Below are 19769 nucleotides of genomic sequence, written 5' to 3' on the forward strand. Positions count from 1 at the left end.
TGGCAAAGCTGATATCCAAGGTTGCTAATCAAGGGATCTCACATAAATACTTTTTAGGCCCAAAGGCACTTGTAGTGAATATACCTAGAATTACATCTGTGGGCTCTAAAAACAAGTAGAAATCCTCGCTAACCTCATCCTTAAAGATTCAAAGGCTTTGCCAACTCAGGTGTCCCTTAAAAACTGGGAAATCTAATTTTAAAAATCTCACAACATTACATCCAGTTCACAGAGTAAAACAAGCTGCCTATGAACGGCTCTGAAACTATTTTTCCAAAATAAAAACCCAGTGGGGTGTAGGGACCAAAGTGGTGATGTCTGTAAAGATCTAAGGGTACATTTTATTTGCCAGGAAAGAACTCGTGTCACTGAATGGGCTGCACTTATGTATGGAGAATAGCTCTCCCAGTGTGCATCAGCTTCAGGACGGGGGCCCTGCTGAGGCGTATAGATCCTTCAGAAAGTGGAGGGCCTGTTCTCTTAACAGCCAGCCCTTCCCTTTTCCCCTTTTTTAAACTGCCATTTTTATGGCAACATTATCATTTTAACTACACAAAAGAGCTTGGATTGCAGATGGACTCCTGGTATACATTCTTCTCAGTAGTCCAGATGGAGCCGAGGGCCTGTGACAGGAGGCAGTGGAAGGAAAGCCTCCTGGTCTTGTCCAGCCCCGAGAGCACGTGCAGGGGGCTCCAGGCACACACAGGCGTCCGGGGGTCGCAGGCGGAGGCACCCTGGTCTTCAGAAGTCTCTCGATTCACCGCTACCCACACAGCAGGTGGCCCCTCCAATTCCAGTCCCATCATTAGGGAAAGTGTCTTGGAAACATTTTTGTTGTTAAAGGAAAATAAAATTATTCCCAATTATTGGTGATGTTAGAGTCTCATTTATTACAAGATTTTTAAACACAAATTTACAGTAAAAATTTATGTTCTTTGAAGTCACTTTTTCCCAGAAGAACATAATTATAGTTTATTTTTTACCAGCACATTCAGGCAAACTAAACTAAAAGATTCTGAAGAAACATTTTAGATTTTTTTTCCCCCCAACGGTTGCTCTGAACCAGCTAAAATCCTAAGTCTTTTGACTGTATTCTAAGAGCACTCCAAGTCATCTGTCTCTAGTCAGGTTTCAATTTGGGGTGCTAATACAGCTGTAGGCTTCAATTCTGTCAGCCTCTGGAAGGCATAAGCCCCTTGGCCCCTGGGGCTACACCCCACACATCACTGCCAAGTGGCTGTGTGGCTTCTCACACCGGATGTCTGGGTTCCCGTCTTCCAGCGACCAGAGCAAGTCAGCGATTGAGACTCCCAGCTGAACCAAGGCAAGGCCTTGGGGTGTGGTTTGCGTCTTTAAGGTGCCAGTGGTGATCTTGTTATCAAGCATCTAGAAAAGGTTGTGGGGGAGTTCCAATGAGCGCTGTAGGAAGCGCCTCCCCAGATGGCCCCTGCAGCCTGTAAGCTTCTCTGTGGGGAGGGGAATGGAAGGGACCAGGCTGGGAGAAGTGGGGCAGGGGTGGGGCATGGAGCTCCACATTCAATTAGTAAGTCTGTAACCAAAAACCCATCCATCTTGGCTGGCAGGTGGCTGACTGAATTTCTATTATTAGCTGACAGGTGATGTCACAAAACCTGTCATGGATCCAACTAGGGAATCCTCAGTGGAAGATAAATGAGAAAGGGACTCAGGTTATAAACAGAGGTGCCCTCTGGTTGACCTCTAGTCACTGTAGACCTGGGACATATCAGCTATTCCTTCTCCCTACCCTACTTCCCGCAACCCCGCCAGAACTAGGGCACCAGGTTCGTGCCGGGTAAATTATCTTCCCAGCTAGGAGCCTGGCCATGCTGTCTGAAGTGTGTGAATGTACTTAACCTTCAGTAACCTTTCCATTGTTTACTTTAGAGTATACATTTGTAGCTTCTGGCAAAAGGTAGGGATGTCCTAGAGAGCCTGCCAGCCTCCTCTATTAATGGAGTTACAAGAGGTTGCATTCATTTTTTTTTTCCATGAAAGGAAAGGAAAAAAAACACTGGCAAGGGAGATTTTTCCTTTTTTTTAATTAGCTATAAATGTGAATACTTGTAAATAAGGGTCTTTCTGAAATCAAGCCTTGCAAGTGATGTTTCCAAGGAGGCTGTCGGCTGGAGCGGGGCCGCCTGAATTTCAGAAGCAAGTCGTTTCTCTTCTGCAGCACCAGGCGGGCAACCACGTCTGCAGGATTATTACCCTTTTATATCTGCAAAAGACGACTTTCTTCCTTTACTCCAATATGCCTTTTTAACATGCGTTTCCAGAGTTTTACGCAAATTTGGTTTGTAAGTATAAGTGAATACATTTTTCTTTTAAAATAGCTACAATAAGCGTCTATATTCTCTGTAACAAACCCCCATGACACACGTTTACCTGTGTAACAAACCTGCACATCCTGCACATGTACCCCTCAACTTAAAGTTTAAAAAAAAAAAAGTAAATAAAAAAGTCAGTCTTTCCGGCATCTCTGAGAACTTCTCTAAGTCATTCAGTGCAGGGCTCACAGGGACGGATGTTACGCAGCGTTCAGCTCTGTTGGCCGGCGTTCATTCTAACCCAGGCCAGGGGCTGCACAGACCTCATCTGGCTAGAAGTATCTCTGTCTAGCTGAGGCTTTCCGAGTCGAATAATGTACTGATTTCGATTTCTGACTCCTTCGCAGTGTCCTCTGTAACCTCTCGTGGTTTGGTTCACCTCCGTTGCCACTACAGTAAAATGTGAATAATGGTAATTGTAGTGAGCCTTGGGAACGTCATAGGAAAGGCATTCTACACAATAACATGGAAAATGTTATTCACAAGCAGCAGTAATCCTGCCATTTGTTCGGGGGGTTCTGCACGTTTTTGTCAGAAACTCCATGAGGGCAGGGGTTGTTGTCTTTCTTATCAGTTTGGTCCACTGGTGTATGTGGGCATAGAAGAGAGCCTGGACTATAGTAGGTGTATTACTCGTTTATTAAGTATTTGTTTAATTCACACATGAAACCAGTATCTATTGATGATCTAGCATGCTAAGGACTGCAATAGATGACAGAGCAGGAGCCCTCCAAATGTTATGTTTTTCCCTCAAGGTGAGGTTAATTAATTTTTCCAAGACTCCCACATAAGGTTTGGAAAAAACCTGTTCAATTCTGTTATTATAATGTAATTATACTTAAAGCCAAGTCTCAGCACCCTGATAACAACATTAAAAAACGCCAAACCAGTATGACTTGTGCTTTTTGATAACAAATCTGATTTCATAGGTGAAAAAGTGACGCTATTAATGACAGAGCACAGACGCATTCAGATGTTGAGAAGCTGTTGAAATGACATAAGGCTCATTGTTAATTTGTGTCCTTACTTTTCATCTTAAACATTTCACATTGTCTAAGACCCAGAACTAAGTTTTCTAATTTTGTTTCTAAAACAGCACAGTAATTCATCAAGTTAATGCACCAAAATTTTCATCCCATTTATAAAAATGTACATTTAGATTATTTCCAGTCTAGACAACAGTGAATAAACACTCTTCTGCCTAAAGCCTCCTTCTTATTAGATCATTTTCTTGGGATAGATCCCCAGAAAATAAGTATCCAGTCAAAAGATATAAATGTGTTTTATGGCTCACAAATGAAATATGTTGCCAAATAGTTTACTCAAAAACTTCTTTACTAATTTTTACTGTAAACAATAGAAAAGCAACGAATTTTAAAACATCATTATCAGCAATGGCTATTGTTACTGTTTCTAATAAGATGGTGTCTTACTTACATTTATTTCTTTCATCTGTATAACTAGCAAGGCGGCTGGGCTTACTTGATAATCTCTGGATTTCTTCCTGTTTTCTCTTGGTGCTGCTACTATCAGCTAACTCGGGATCCTTGCAAGGCCCACAGACCCCCCAGTCAACTGGCAGCAATTCCATGGCAGAGGTTCCAGGTGACCTGAAGCCACCTACCCCAGCCTCCACCCCTCACGGACAGATGACCCCAATGCAAGGTGGAAGGTATGTTCAAATAACTGTGAGCCACACAAAGTCACGTTTGTTCATCTTTTAGTTTTCTGGGGCAAACTTCACAGAGAGAAGAAGTGGTATTCCCTACAGAGTTTTTAAATGTTGACGACTACCAGTTTTCTTCATGTCATTTATTTTGGATGGTTTTTGCATTTGCACATTTCAAGATGGGTTCATCTTCTGAATATACTGTTCGGAGGTAACTCCTGCTGTATCATTAAGCTTTCATTCTTTGCGTCTCTTCAGAAGCAGTACAATCAGTGTGCACGACCCATTCTCAGACGTGAGTGATTCATCCTTCCCAAAACGGAACTCCATGACTCCAAACGCCCCCTACCAGCAGGGCATGAGCATGCCCGACGTGATGGGCAGGATGCCCTATGAGCCCAACAAGGACCCCTTTGGGGGAATGAGAAAAGGTACGTGCAGAGGGGCCTCCGCCCGGGCATGGACCAGTGGGCATTCTACTCTCTGCCATTCCACAACAGTTTACCTTTCCCTCAGAACACCTGAGCCCATGCTGCATCAGTGTGGGTCCCAGGTCCCCATCCCACTCCACTTGTGGCCTTGGGAAAAGCAGTTAGCCTCTTTGTGCCCTCATCCTGTCCCCGGCTGGCCTCAGTGCCCTCGGCCTGTTCCCCGGCACATGCTCCCTGTTTCCAGATACCTGCCACCTCCTTACACACGCCGAGTTATGTTCCTCATCTAGAAATTGGGAAAATAATAGGACCCGCTTCCAAAGGCATGGCGAGGATTAGGTTCCTGCACACACAGCTCAGAGAAGAGTGGCTGGCAGCGGTGGTTAAGTAAGCACGCGCTTCACGGCCCCTGGCATGGTGTTGTGCTAGTGTGCGCTGGGCACTAGCTCGTGGATTGGTAAATCAGAGTCGCTGCCCACCTTCAGGGAATCACAGACGCCCTGCCTTCTTACTTCCTGGGAGGAAGCAAAAAATAACTTAAGCACAAATAGGCAGTTAAAGATTGTGGTTGGTGGAAGACAGGAAAGTGAAAGGAAGAAAGGATACAGATAGCAGTGGCATTGGGTGGCGCGGTGGGAGAGAGGGAGAGTGATTTAGACTGGGTGGTCAGGAGGGAAGGGCCTTGAGGACCTGTCATGGGGGTGGTGGCGGGAATGAGCTTGGTGTGTGAGGTGTGGGTGTCAGAGCACAGTGAGCATGGGCCCGGGGACAGGCTGAGGTCATTGAGGCCAGCGGGGCCAGAGCCTTTTGGTGTCTGTGGGCGTATTGATGAATCTGGATTTTTCGCCAAGGTGAAAGATGTTATGCAGGAAGTGATGTGAGTAGTTTTTGTGTGTGTGTGTGTGTGTGTGTGTGTGTGTGTGTGTGTGATAAATGAATAAATAACTGGCCATCTCTGGAGAATGTACTGGAAAGAGGTAAGAGTAGCTTTGGGGAGACCACTGTGAGAGTCTAGGGGGAGCTGGCCAACTGGAGCCAGACATCAGCAGCACAGAGGGAACCTGCCGGCAGAGTGTATGTCAGAGGTGCTGGTGGAGTGAAGGCAGGCCCTGAGGGAGAAGCTAATTGTGACTGGGCGGATGAAGACATTATTCCCTGCAATGCAGAGGACTGGAAAAGGACCAGGCTAGAGAGGGTAACCTGGAGTCCTTCTGGGGTGTGTCCCGATGGTAAGGCATGGAATGCATGGCTGGAGCTGAGCAGATGTTGGAATCGGTATGATCTTGGAGTAGTAAGTGTAGAAATGGCATCTGCAGTGATGGAATTGATGAGAGCCTTGAGAGAGAGAGTGCAGAAGGTTGTGACTGCCATCAGGAGACACCAGGCTGGCCCTTCCCTTGATGCCTGCCGGCTCCCAAGGTTGAGGCAGCACTGAGTGTCTGAGCCACTGTCCTTCAGTTCTGCCCGTAGTCTACAAGCCACAAGTGGAGACTTGATATTTTGCTCTTGCGCATTCTTCCAAATGCATTCAAGGCCTGTGAAATTGAAGCATGATGTGTATATTATTGGAAAAAAACATACAGAAGAAATAGTGAATAATATTTTTATGGAAATACTTACTCTGGGATCCCTTAAATAATAGTACCTGTGTTGTGCTTAGATGTTGGGGTACATAAATTTCTTGATTAATATTGTCTGAGTGGAGATAAGCATAAAGCGCAAAGCCTTGGTTTTCTTATGTATTATAGACCAATGAAAAAGAACAATGGAGAGTCTTTAAAATTTGAATATAGGGCATATACCATTTAAAAAGGAAATTCATAGTATTTCATATATAACATTGCAGATAACACTCATAAAGCAAGATCATCTATGATTTTTTTTCTTTCAAAAGTTTCAGGGCTGCTTATTCCAAGTGAGGGTTTTGTAGAACATGCAGTAAACCCATAAGCTTAGAATTTCAAAAGCTTTGTGAATGCTGGGGGAGCTATTTTTCTTAGTGGTATGAGATGCTAGAGAACATTTCATTAGTGCTTTTGGTGGCTTTAGACTCTGAAAATATGACAACATGGAAAAAAATAATTAGTAGTATTTAGAATTTGGCCTCAAAATGTATTGCAAACCATTCCCATATCCCACTGATACACCACATTAGACAACTATAGGTATATTTCCCTCGTGTCCTCATGCCTAGAATTTCTTATTACAAAAATAAATTTGTGGGGGTGGAATGATTCTGGGATCACCTTGCTAGGCCCTAGGTAGATATATACAGATACTTCTCGCCTTACAGTGCGGTTACATCAGAAGAAACCCATCCTAAAGTGAAAATATTGGTAAATTGAAAACACATTTTCACTTAAGATTTTTTTTTTTTTTTTTTTTTTTTGAGACGGAGTCTCGCTCTGTCGCCCAGGCTGGAGTGCAGTGGCGCAATCTCGGCTCACTGCAAGCTCCGCCTCCCGGGTTCACGCCATTCTCCTGCCTCAGCCTCTCCGAGTAGCTGGGACTACAGGCGCCCGCCACCACGCCCGGCTAATTTTTTGTATTTTTAGTAGAGACGGGGTTTCACCGTGGTCTCGATCTCCTGACCTCGTGATCCGCCCGCCTCGGCCTCCCAAAGTGCTGGGATTACAAACGTGAGCCACCACGCCCGGCCCACTTAAGATATTTTTGATTGACAATGAGTTCATCCGGACATAACCCCATCTTAAATTGAGGAGCATACTGAATGCCTGTCGCTTTCACACCATCATAAGGTTGAGCCATCCTACTTTGGTGACTGACTGTAATGTTTTCATCAACCATGTAAATGATCCCCAGTGGCAAGTACAATCCCTAGTGTATTTCAGTTCACCTGCTGCCTTACGGTATTGGTGTATTCAGTACCAGATTAAAGCAGATAAACAGAAAATCCACAGGAAACAGATTTTCTAAGAGTCTTAATCCTGTTGCGTATAGTTTTCCATTCTTCAGTTTGCCTTACTCTGTCAGTAAACTTAATGGTGCTCTGATTTTTTATTTAATGGCTAACTTCAGTGGAAAACATACTCTTTGTCGCTATTGCTGCTGCTGGTGGTGTTAACCTGTAGTACAAGTAGCATGGTCAAAGAGTCTGATCTAATATTAGCCCTCAGTAGCCCTGAGGGACCTGGCCCTGCCTGTTCACTGGCCTGCCTTCACTGCCTTCTTACTTCCTTCTTACTTCCTTACTTCACTGATTGAGGCATTGATTGATTACATATAAGTGAACATCGTTTTATATGTTTAACAGAATAGTATATATCGAGTTTCTATTAATATCTGTACACATAGCTCTACTTTTTTTAATTGAATAGATACACCCTAATGCTCTAGTAATGGGTGAGTTGTTCCATAATCTTTTCTATTATAAACAATGAAGCAGTGATTGTTGAAGTACAGTTTTTTTCACATTGTAAGAATGTTTCTGCGAAATAGATTCCTAGAAGTAGAATTGTTGAATCAAAGGATATGAACTTTTTTTTAGTTTACTGAATATCTCAGCTTTTACAGTATAACAAATTACCCCCAAATCTTAGTGGCTTTAAAAACAGTAACACTTAATTATATCAATTATATCTCTCAGTTCTGTGGTAGACTGGGTATTTCTTCGCTCTGTGTGGCTTGTTGTCAGCTAGGACACCGAGGTGGCCGCCATCATCTGGGAGCCAGGCTGAGAGCTCCACTGAGCTCTGATGTCTCTCGAGTGGCTGACGTCATCCCCAGGCTGGAGCTGTTGGCTGCAGCCTCCTCCATGGGGCCTTTCCATGTAGTTTCTTAGGTGCCCGTAACATGGCAGATGGATTTCAAGAGGGAGCACTCCAAGAGGACAGGTCCCGGGAGCAAGCACTTAAAAACTTTTGCTTGCATCTCACTTGCCGGAGCCCTCTTAGGCAATGCTAATCACATGACCAAACCCAAGGGCATCATGGAAGGGGTTTCCCAGGCTGCGAATGCTGGGAGATGCACTTCTTTGGGGGTTGCCAAAGCACAGCCTCCCATAGCAGGTAAAGCAGGTATTGGCAAAGCTTATACCAGTTTAATGTTCTCAACAAGAGCATGTGAGAGTGTGCGGGTTCTCACCCCCTTACTAAGAATGATCATTGTCCATCATTTTAACATTGGCCAATCAGATGGAAGGGGGAAGGCCTCATTACTGTTTACCTTGGATTCATTCCATTATTAGTGAACTCATACATCTTTTCATATGTTGATTGTCCATTTATTTTTCTTTTGTGAATGTTCATTTGTGTGTTTGCCCATTTTTAATTTGGTTGTTGCTTTTCCTGTTGATTTTTAAAAATTTCCTTGTGTATTAGAGAAAAGCTACTTAATTATGCCACATGATTTCTGTCTATCTCTGTTTTCACATCTATAAAATAGAAAGTAACTTCAAAACTGGTTCTACCACAGGTTGATATGAGATCAAATAGATAAAACAGGTGAAAGCACATTGCAAAGGAAAATACTTGATGCCAGCATTGGCCCCTCTCTACCAGCCTAACAAAATGTATCTGCTCACAAAATCTTAACCAGGTTTTGCTTCACATAACATAAAAGTAACTTTCATAGGATGGAGAAAGGTAGCAATACTGTGTAACGATGAAAATTTATATTAAAATGTTTAATTTGCCTTCAGGCTAGTTTCTGGACTGAACACAATTTCCTTCAGGCTTGAGCTGATGCTAATTCGCATACACTACCTAATTAGCACTCCATCCTGTGTTAGAAATAGTTGTATTTCATCCCATCTTGAGCTATTCTTAACTCCCTAATAATTTTTTTAATCCTTATTTTGGAGTGAATCAGTGGCTGAATGTTAAGGTTTTCACTTTTTTTCTTATGGGAGAAGGGAACTAACTTTGTATACATATTTTATGTCCTCCTTACAACCATTTCATGAGATAATATTACTGGCCTCATTTTATAGACAGGAAAATAGGGGCCAGGTGATGACTCATGCCTGTAATTCTAGCACCTCAAGAGGCTAAGGCAGGCAGATCGCTTGAGCCCAGGAGTTCGAGGCTACAGTAAGCTACGATTTCACCACTGCACTTCACCACTGCAGTTGCAACATTGCACCTCTTATCACTAGGTGATAGAGCGAGACCCTCTCTCTAAAAAACATAATAAAAATGTTAAAAAGAAATGAAATTAAACTCAGAGGTAACTTACCCAAGTAAGGACTGGATCTGGGCCTGTATTAGTTTTCTATGTTGTTATATAACAAGTTACCACAAACTTAGCAGCTTAAGACAACATAAATGTATGATCCTCCAGTGTCTGTGGGTCAGGAATCTGGCACAGTGTGACTGGGCCTCTGCTCAGGGTCCCACAGGCTGAAATCAAGGTGTCTGCCAGGACTGTGAGCTCCTTGAAGGCTCAGGGTCCTCTTCCGAGTTTATTTAAATCATTGGCAGAATTCAGTTCCTTGTGGTTGTGAGGCTGCAGTCGCATTTTCTTGTTGACTATCTTCTGCCCACCTTCCCTACCTAACACGTGATCCCCCTCCACAGCATGCCAGTTGCTTCTTCAAGGCCAGCAGGAAAATATCTCTGACTTGCTTCCTCTTTAAGCTCTAGATCCAAAGTTAAAGGGCTACCTAGACAATCTCGCTTCTGGTTAAACTCACATTCGGCTGATTAGTAACTATAATCACATCTGTTAAGCCCCTTTTGCCATGTAACACAACATAATCATGGGAGTGATACCATTGTATTCATAGGTCCCACCCACACTGAAGGGGAGGGGCTCATGGAAGGTGCCCATTGGGCAGGGGGTGCTGGATCTTCGGGGCCATCTTAGATTTCTGCCCCCATGGAGCACATCTTGGCTCCACACCTTACACTCTTTCAATAGTATTATGGTCTACCATATTGAGAAAAAGTACAGGCCCTGCGCAGTGGCTCATGCCTATAATCCCAGCATGTTGAGAGGCTGAGGTGGATGGATCACCTGAGGTCAGGAGTTCAAGACCAGCCTGACCTATGTGGTGAAACCCTGTCTCTACTAAAAATACAAAAATTAGCCAGGCATGGTGGTGGATTCCTGTAATCTCAGCTACTTGGGAGGCTGAGGCAGGAGAATCGCCTGAACCCAGGAGGCAGAGGTTGCAGTGAGCCAAGATCACACCACTGCACTTAGCCTAGGCGACAGAGTGAGACTCCGTCTCAAAAAAAAGAAAAAGTCCAAAGACAATAGAGATTACTAGAAGGGATGGATGGGCCTTTGACTTTCAGAAATGCCTAAATGTATGCATTTTATTTAAAATATTGCAGTGCCTGGAAGCAGCGAGCCCTTTATGACGCAAGGACAGATGCCCAACAGCAGCATGCAGGACATGTACAACCAAAGTCCCTCCGGAGCAATGTCTAACCTGGGCATGGGGCAGCGCCAGCAGTTTCCCTATGGAGCCAGTTACGACCGAAGGTGAGTATTTTTTAAGATGACAATATGATGATTTACTAGAAACCGTGCTTTCCTCACACACACATTTCTGAGCCCTGGCAGCTGAGTGACTGATGACAATATACAGGGTCCCCTTTCCTGTGAAAGTAAAGAGGCAATGGCTGCCGGTCACCAGGTGAGTGTGAGGTGGCTGTCCTCGGTAGATGGCTATTCAGGACCAGGAAGAAGGACCTTGGCCTCAGTAGGAGTCTTCTTCCCCAAGTCAAGAGCCAGGGCCACCACAAGTCATGCTGGCACCCAGCACCAGCACCCAGCTTCCTTCTGAGGGACTGCCAGCTGCACACTCCAGATACAGTTCGCTTGGAGCTCCTGGATGCCTGGGCCTCCACAGCACCAGCTCCCCTCCCTCCCTTCTTTCTGTCTGGGGGAAAGGCCTGTGCAGTGGTAGCCACACTGGGCTTCCAGCATTCTAGAAAGGTTCTTCCAGGCAGTGCTTTTTCACAATACTTTGCTCCTTAATAAACATCTCTAGAAAACCCACAGCACAGGCCTCATTGCAGCCTCGCTTAAGAAAGTCATCTTGAAATGACTTAAAATGGCAAGTTCATCTGCAGGACTGATGATGCAGATTGATTTGTAATTAGATAGGAGGAAAAGTTATTGAAATGGCTCTGAAAGGTAACCTGAAAACTGCCTCCTAAGATGATGGCATAGGGTAGACTTCTTTTTTTTTTTTTTTTTTTGAGACGGAGTCTCGCTCTGTCGCCCAGGCTGGAGCGCAGTGGCGCAATCTCGGCTCACTGCAAGCTCCGCCCCCCGGGTTCAGGCCATTCTCCTGCCTCAGCCTCCGGAGTAGCTGGGACTACAGGCGCCCGCCACTGTGCCAGGCTAATTTTTTGTATTTTTAGTAGAGACGGGGTTTCACCGTGGTCTCGATCTCCTGACCTCGTGATCCACCCGCCTCGGCCTCCCAAAGTGCTGGGATTACAGGCGTGAGCCACCGCGCCCGGCCAGGTAGACTTCTTTTTGTGAAGAAAGTCCCTTGCCTGGGCCCTGACTTCAATATTCATTGTCACAAAAACCCCTTCCCCTTGTTGGGTATGTTCTCTACCTCCTAATAAGAGACATGATGATAAGCAAGGTTTTCATATAATATTTCAGATTTTTAAAGAAAAAAAGATAGGGGCACAATAGAAGGGCTTTTCCCTCCCCGGAGCCACAGTGGTATGCCACAGGGTGGAGCTGACTTTGGGATCGCAGCCTTCGGAAGCTGCGTGTGCTCTTCTACCAGGGACCAGCTGGGCCAGAGCCGCTCTCCTTTCATCAGCCCACAGGCTGGGGGTCACAGGACGGGTCAGTTGGTGGGAAAGCTTCCTCAGTGTAATACAAAGGAGAAAAAGGTTGAAAATCACGGCTTTACCAAATGAGGTTTCTTTATGGTATTGTCTGTGAGCCTTGTTCTTGAGAGTCCATCCCATGTTTAAGGAGGCACAGTGCTTTCTCCTAGGGACCTAGGAATCTACTCTTCTAATTCTTAACCTGGCCATAATGTGGCCAATATTTACTTGTGATATATTCGTTAATCAGTTAACCATAAGGTCATGTTTAGTGTGCTGAATCAAGGATTTCAGTTAGGTTTGTTTTGTTTTTGAGGGTCCAGGAAAAGCTACAGATGTTTCTTTGGAGGGGCACCTGGCAAGATTAGAAGAACAACAATGATCTTGGCTCCACCACATTGAAGAGATTTTTACCTCATTGTGAAGTTTTCTCTTCTGAAAAATGTTGCTTGTTATGCGACTTAAATTTTACCCATGTCAATTACATTTCTTTCCTCCTATCTTTGAGCTTCCTTCTTAGATATCAAAGTGGTTATCAAAAGTTCCCATGTCTGTTTCACATGTGATAGTTAAAAATTCATTTATTTGTTTTTATTATTCTCATTCCTTGATCAGCTTAGGAATATATTCAGTCCATTGTTCCCTTTCTTACAAGATTTAGTATATCAACTTAAACCAATATATTTTTCAAAGTTCCAAATCTATTGCCTTTTAAAACATGCTATTTTTATGGTATTTATAATTTCTTAATATACTAGTAGTTGAAAAATGAATGTATTATTCATTTCCATTTTAAGATGTAATAGGTGTACACTTAAATCATCCCTGTTACTCTTTTCTGTAGCCTTTTAGGGCATAGCACTGTGAAATTCTGAGCACTTGTATTTATACAATGATTAGCTAACATTTGAATTAAATTTGAAGTATAGCTTTAAAAAATTAAACATTTTCCATTCATAATGAGAATGTGCAAAGTACAAACATTTTGATGTTCTGGTACTTCTAGGAACATTGCCTTTGAGTCTTAAGTTCTTCTTGTCCTTTCTTGCTTCCATTAATGCCTCACATCACAGCATTGTATGACACTTCCTAAGGTACACGTCAGTGGACAGGCGGGGCTGTGGCCTCCAACGCAGAGGCCAGAGGCTCTGACAGGTGCTTACAGGGTGCCTGCCTGCTCAACCGGTATTCCTCTGACACCTATTAGCCAACAGCCCGAACTAGGAGTTTGGCACCATTCCCAAAATGGGTGTTCCCATTCCTGGTGCTAACAGTTGGCGTGCAGCTGCCTCTCAGAGGGCCTTTGTCGGAGGGGTGCGTGGTGAAAGCCACGCAGAGCTGCTTGGGGGAGTCAGGGTTCCAGAAATGGATTGTTTATTTCTCTGTTTGCCTGAAGCTTTTTCTCAGTTAAGTTTTCTTTGAATGCCTCGTTCCAGGCATGAACCTTATGGGCAGCAGTATCCAGGCCAAGGCCCTCCCTCGGGACAGCCGCCATATGGAGGGCACCAGCCCGGCCTGTACCCACAGCAGCCGGTGAGTTGGCGAGTGGGTGTGGGGTGCTGTGTTTTCTGGTTCTCTCTTGGAGGCTAAAAGTCAAACTTGTCTTACTTCTGAAGATTTTCAGACGTCTAACAAAAATGATTAGTGTTTGTTGAGCATTCAGGATATAGTTAGTGCTAGAAAGTACTCCTGGGATGTTGAAGTCAGCAAATTAAAAATAACTCTTGATACATGGTTTCCTGAAACAAATATAACCTGTAATAAGAAGTTGAGTGTATTCGTCCTTGTAAATAATAACAAGCCCAAGCTAGAGTTAGTATATTTTAAACATGTGTCTATCATGCATACTGTTGTATCAGAAGCCATTTTAGAACAGAAATTTGTCAATGCTTTAAGGAGAATGTGTAGAAAAGCAACTTAAAATATTATATACTAGTAGTGAAAGTGAATTGGCTTTTTAAAAAATGAGATAAGATGCTCATAATACTTATTTTGAATAAGTGGGACAGGTTTTTGCTGGTTCACAGGTGACCACTGCAGCTCAGAGATGCTAAGTTACGCAGGATCTCCCCCTTACAGTGACCAGTGCTGCTGCAGGAACCGCCCTTCATGGTGTGGCTTTCCAGACATACAGGACTTTGCTATTTTTAAACAGCTTTTCAGATCTGAGACCTCTTGCAAAAAATGAAAATTTTGAAAACTATATATGTTATATAATTAGAATAAATATATATAATAGTATGTATATTACTTTTCATTTATTTAATTTTGCTGGAGCGTATAGGCACAGTGAATTGCTTTTTTTTTTTTTTTTTGAGATGGAGTCTTGCTCTGTCTGGAATCCAGTGGCACAATCTCGGCTCACTGCAACCTCTGCCTCCCGGGCTCAAGCGATTCTCCTGCCTCAGCCTCCCAAGCAGCTGGGACTACAGGCGCCTGCCACCATGCCCGGTTAATGTTTGTATTTTTAGTAGAGACGGGGTTTCACCATGTTGACCAGGCTGGTCTCGAACTCCTGACCTCAGGTGATCCTCCTGCCTTGGCCTCCTAAAGTGCTGGGATTACAGGCGTGAGTCACTGCACCTGGCCAGTGAATTGCATTATTAAACCAACTGATCTTAAACAGTTTTCAAGTAAAGTGGAAAACATCAGCATCTCACTGCCTCCCATCAGAGTCCCACCAACCCCGATTAAGCACTGGTCCCGGAGCATCCTGGGAAGCAAGCTTAGTAGCAGGTGCGGTGCCAGCGCTGTCCTCAGTGCTGAGACCAGTGGGGCCTTGGGGGAGCTGCACCTGACCAGGCCAGAAATCAGGGCAAGAGCCGTGGGATGGATGTTGGGTAACACGGGCCAGTCTGGGGAGCCGGGTCCTGTTCGGAGGCTTTTCCGTAAAATGAGGCCCAAGAAACCCTTTTACCCCAAGACCCTTTCAGACCAGCCCCTGGATGCTGGCTTTCCTGTGAGAGGGTCCTTCTGCCTCCTGCTGTGGTCCTAGTGCAGCTCCCAGCCCGGGAGCCATCTGCCTGTGTGGGAGTTGAACGCTAGCTGTCCCAGTGGCACAGCCTAAGGAGAGGAAGCTTTTTTTTTTTTCCACAGAAAGTTTCAAACACATGAAAACAAACTTTGGATGCCCTCTCCTGAGTGTATGACATGGTGTATATAATACTGAAATATTGAACATAAATTATTAGTTCTCTGTTGTTATAGGAGCTTCCCATATTCATTTTGAAGTGAACATTCTAGCAGGTAATAACTATTTTGCATAATTTCAGTGTGTGATTATACCTGTAAGAGCACATCAGGATGATTTATCTTTCTGTGAATTCCAGAATTACAAACGCCATATGGACGGCATGTACGGGCCCCCAGCCAAGCGCCACGAGGGCGACTTGTACAACATGCAGTACAGCAGCCAGCAGCAGGAGATGTACAACCAGTACGGAGGCTCCTACTCGGGCCCGGACCGCAGGCCCATCCAGGGGCAGTACCCGTATCCCTACAGCAGGGAGAGGATGCAGGGCCCGGGGCAGATCCAGACGCACGGAATCCCGCCTCAGATGATGGGCGGCCCGCTGCAGTCGTCCTCCAGTGAGGGGCCTCAGCAGAATATGTGGGCAGCACGCAATGATATGCCTTATCCCTACCAGAACAGGCAGGGCCCTGGCGGCCCTACACAGGCGCCCCCTTACCCAGGCATGAACCGCACGGACGATATGATGGTACCCGATCAGAGGATAAATCATGAGAGCCAGTGGCCTTCCCACGTCAGCCAGCGTCAGCCTTACATGTCGTCCTCAGCCTCCATGCAGCCCATCACGCGTCCACCACAGCCGTCCTACCAGACGCCACCGTCACTGCCAAATCACATCTCCAGGGCGCCCAGCCCAGCGTCCTTCCAGCGCTCCCTGGAGAACCGCATGTCTCCAAGCAAGTCTCCCTTTCTGCCATCTATGAAGATGCAGAAGGTCATGCCCACGGTCCCCACATCCCAGGTCACCGGGCCACCACCCCAACCACCCCCAATCAGAAGGGAGATCACCTTTCCTCCTGGCTCAGTAGAAGCATCACAACCAGTCTTGAAACAAAGGCGAAAGATTACCTCCAAAGATATCGGTACGAATTCCAAAGCTTTCATTCTGAAATGAATTCCAGTTGCAGTGTAGAATTTTAATTTTAGTAAAGATACTGTTCCTGTTAATCTTAAAGGGATGAAAATATTATGACTAGAAATTATCAAGATGCATTTTTATATAGGAGTAATAGTTGGAGGCTGCTAATCTGAATTAAGAAATAATGCGAGAAAGATTGGCCGGGCGCAGTGGCTTACGCCTGTAATCCCAGCACTTTGGTAGGCCGAGGTGGCGGATCACGAGGTCAGGAGATGGAGACCATCCTGGCTAACACGGTGAAATACAATGGTAGTTTTACATGTGAACGTTATTTGTGTGAAAGATCAGAGCTTCAAGTAATAGATCGGGGAATCCTCAGTGGTTATATACTGTATTTTGGGCTTAAAGATTTGAACTTAACCAAGCCACTTAATCACTACAATACGTGCCTAACAGGCCCCCCCATGAGGCTAATGAAATGCTAAAGGTGACCTGAGAAAATCTCAAGGCAAGCCACTCTGTAATTTGGTGACAAAATACAGTGAATTTCCATGGGAAAAAGTTAAAGCTTGTATGTAATATGTAGATTGATAGATGGTATGACATATAGAATATGCTATGCTGTGATACATGGAACTGATATCATCCAATGCACTGGTAGACTTGGGCCAAGAACCATGTCAATCGAATGCTGATGTTGCTTGTTTATCCTCTGTGGGATGTTCTGAATACTCATCAGAGGTCTGGACTATCTGGAAGTATACACAGGGTTTCTGCATTATTTTTGAAGTACTTTTAACACAGGAAGGAAGATAATAGATCTGAGTTATATTAGGAAAAATTACTCAAAAAATCTCAAGAACAAATTGACTTAAAATCTTTTGCAGTGATTAGAAAATAAAAGATATTAATAATTTGAAAGACATCAATCATTGGACATTAAGGAGATGTAGATTGAGAGACCAGGGCAGGAGAATCACTTGAGCTCAGGAATTCGAGACCACCCTTGGGCAACCTAGCAAAACCTCATCTCTACTAAAAAGAAAAAAAATTAGCCAAAAGTGAGATCCATTTCTGTAGTCCCAGCTATTCAGGAGGCTGAGGTAGGAGGATCACTTGAGCCCAGGGGATCAAGTCTTCAGTGAGTAGTGATTGTGCCACTGTATACACATACACACATATTCCTTTATATATATCCCTTTGTGTATACATATATCTATCCCTTTATATATAATGCGTGCGTATCTATATCCCTTCATACATATATATATATAAAATGTGTGTGTGTGTGTGTATGTGTGTGTGTGTCTATGTATATGGGGTTGCAGAGGGAGAGAAGGAGACACAGACACTGAGCACCATTTTATATATAGAAATATACACACACACACACGTATATTGTGTGTTTATGTGTGTATATGTATGTTTAAATGAATACATCTAAATTTTCTAAAAATCTCCCAGTGCAGGTTATATAGCATTTGTCTTCCACCTAGGGAAATTTATGTCTTTATTTTTTAAAGTAATTTTGATTTTTTTATCGTAAAAACAGTATGTAGCTATCTTAGAAAATTTTAAAACAGATACAATTAAAATAAAAGTGGAAAAGCCATGGTGTCTCCCCCACGTCCAATGATTCTTGGTGCCTGGAGAACGCCCCCAGCCTCCGGGCAGCCCCGGGGATCTGGCCAACCTGGGTGTCTGCCCTCTCCGGCTGGTGCCCTGCACTGCTGCCACAACTCCTGGGAAATTCCAATGCCTGTTGAGTCTGTTCTCGCAGCCCCATCTCATGGCAAATCTTACAAACTTTCTACCTGATCATTTTGTTTTCTTCAGTAGCAGGAATAGGGAAACAACAAATTACCTCCCATTCTTTGGCTGCAACCATACTCCTGAGAAATCTGAGCCATCAAAGTGCTGGTATTTGTCACAGCATGTTCTGAGGGCAGGAGCACAGGACTAGAGGAAAGCAGCCTGGGAAGCTAAGGCCGTGTGTCTGAGGAGGCTGTTTTGGAGTTAAATTTTGCTTCCATGTTCTGCATACTTGGCAGCCTTCCAGGACGCCACCTTGAGACACTCGTGAGTGGCGAAGGCAAAAGAAGACAAATACCACTTTTGGGTTTGACTCATTTATTAAAAGCTCTGATACCACATTGCAGACTCTGTAGGGTGGCTGAAAGAAATAACCCGGCCATGAGAAAGGACCATCTGTGCTCAACCACTCCACTTCTAGAGGCACTTTCGGCCCCTGCATGACCAGCAGAGCGAGAAGATCTTAAACCACAGAAATTTCTCACTACAGCTATGGCCTCCATTTAAAATCTGAAATGATCACACTTAACTGTACTTGAGAGCATTTGTTTAAAGTCAATATTTAACTTAACACTCCACTTATTTTTTCTTACTCTTTCGTTAACTTTCGTTCTTTCATGCATAGAGTCAACATTCATGATATCCTTGTTCTTTCCCATCTTCAGTTACTCCTGAGGCGTGGCGTGTGATGATGTCCCTTAAATCAGGTCTTTTGGCTGAGAGTACGTGGGCTTTGGACACTATTAATATTCTTCTGTATGATGACAGCACTGTTGCTACTTTCAATCTCTCCCAGGTAAGCCAGCATAGTCCAGCTAACAACCAAATTAGGATAGGAGAGCATCAGGCCATGCACACTTGTGCTTGAACTAATGCCTAAGTTGATTAGCACTAACCATCCAACACTGTTCATCACTGCAGTTGTTACCAACCAGCCTTAATCAATGTAGAGTTATCTGGGATAATATTCATTGTAGTCTTTAGTGTATGTACACACACATACCTCTGTTTCTTACGAGAGAACAGTGACTGTGTGTGTATGTGTATATGGGTTAGATGACAGTAGTAACATTAAATTGTTCAGAATGAATATTAGCAGGCCAATGGGAAGTAATCAAAATGTAACATTAAGTTGTGACTGGAGTCAGCACTGGAACCATAATTGGTTGCAATGGGACATAACCCTACTTTCCAGGAGGACTTGACATCTTTTCATTAAAAAGATATTCAAGATTTAGAAATTTTATATTCTATACATTTATAGAATGTATAAATATATATAGAAGGAGAGAGAACAGTTTAATGAACGCCCATATACCTCTCAGTTAGCTAAAATAGTTATGAACTCATGGCTAAACTTACTTCTTAGTCTATGCTCTATCATTTCTGCCTCTCTCCAGGTTATTTTGAAGCAGTCATGTAAAAGCCTACTACTTTTAATGAGCTTAAACCCCTCCTTTGTTCAGAGGTAGGCTTCAGGTAGCTTCCAGCGTAATAGCTAAAAGAGAGGAGCACTGAAGTTTGGGGAAAATGCCCAAGAGTCCACTGGGCTATAGACTTTTAAAGAAATATTTAGAAATAAAAAATGGAAAAAGGTCATTTTCCCTACAGTATACAAACAACTCTCTACTTTG

The 19769-nt window shown here is 44.0% G+C and overlaps 1 protein-coding gene across 8 annotated transcripts in view; it reads left to right on the forward strand.

Moving 5' to 3' along the window:
• The window catches only part of ARID1B (AT-rich interaction domain 1B), a 430820-nt gene that overhangs the window by 405140 nt on the left and 5911 nt on the right, over positions 1–19769 (forward strand). For all 8 annotated transcript variants that reach the window (XM_030809883.1, XM_030809886.1, XM_030809885.1 and 5 more), the window contains 6 exons: positions 3882–4020; positions 4276–4448; positions 10748–10898; positions 13651–13747; positions 15544–16327; positions 18801–18931. In XM_030809883.1, the coding sequence (XP_030665743.1) occupies positions 3882–4020; positions 4276–4448; positions 10748–10898; positions 13651–13747; positions 15544–16327; positions 18801–18931 (1475 nt within the window). The remainder of the gene's footprint in view (positions 1–3881; positions 4021–4275; positions 4449–10747; positions 10899–13650; positions 13748–15543; positions 16328–18800; positions 18932–19769) is intronic.

This window comes from Nomascus leucogenys, chromosome 3, assembly GCF_006542625.1.
Source record: "Nomascus leucogenys isolate Asia chromosome 3, Asia_NLE_v1, whole genome shotgun sequence".
NCBI lineage: Eukaryota > Metazoa > Chordata > Mammalia > Primates > Hylobatidae > Nomascus > Nomascus leucogenys.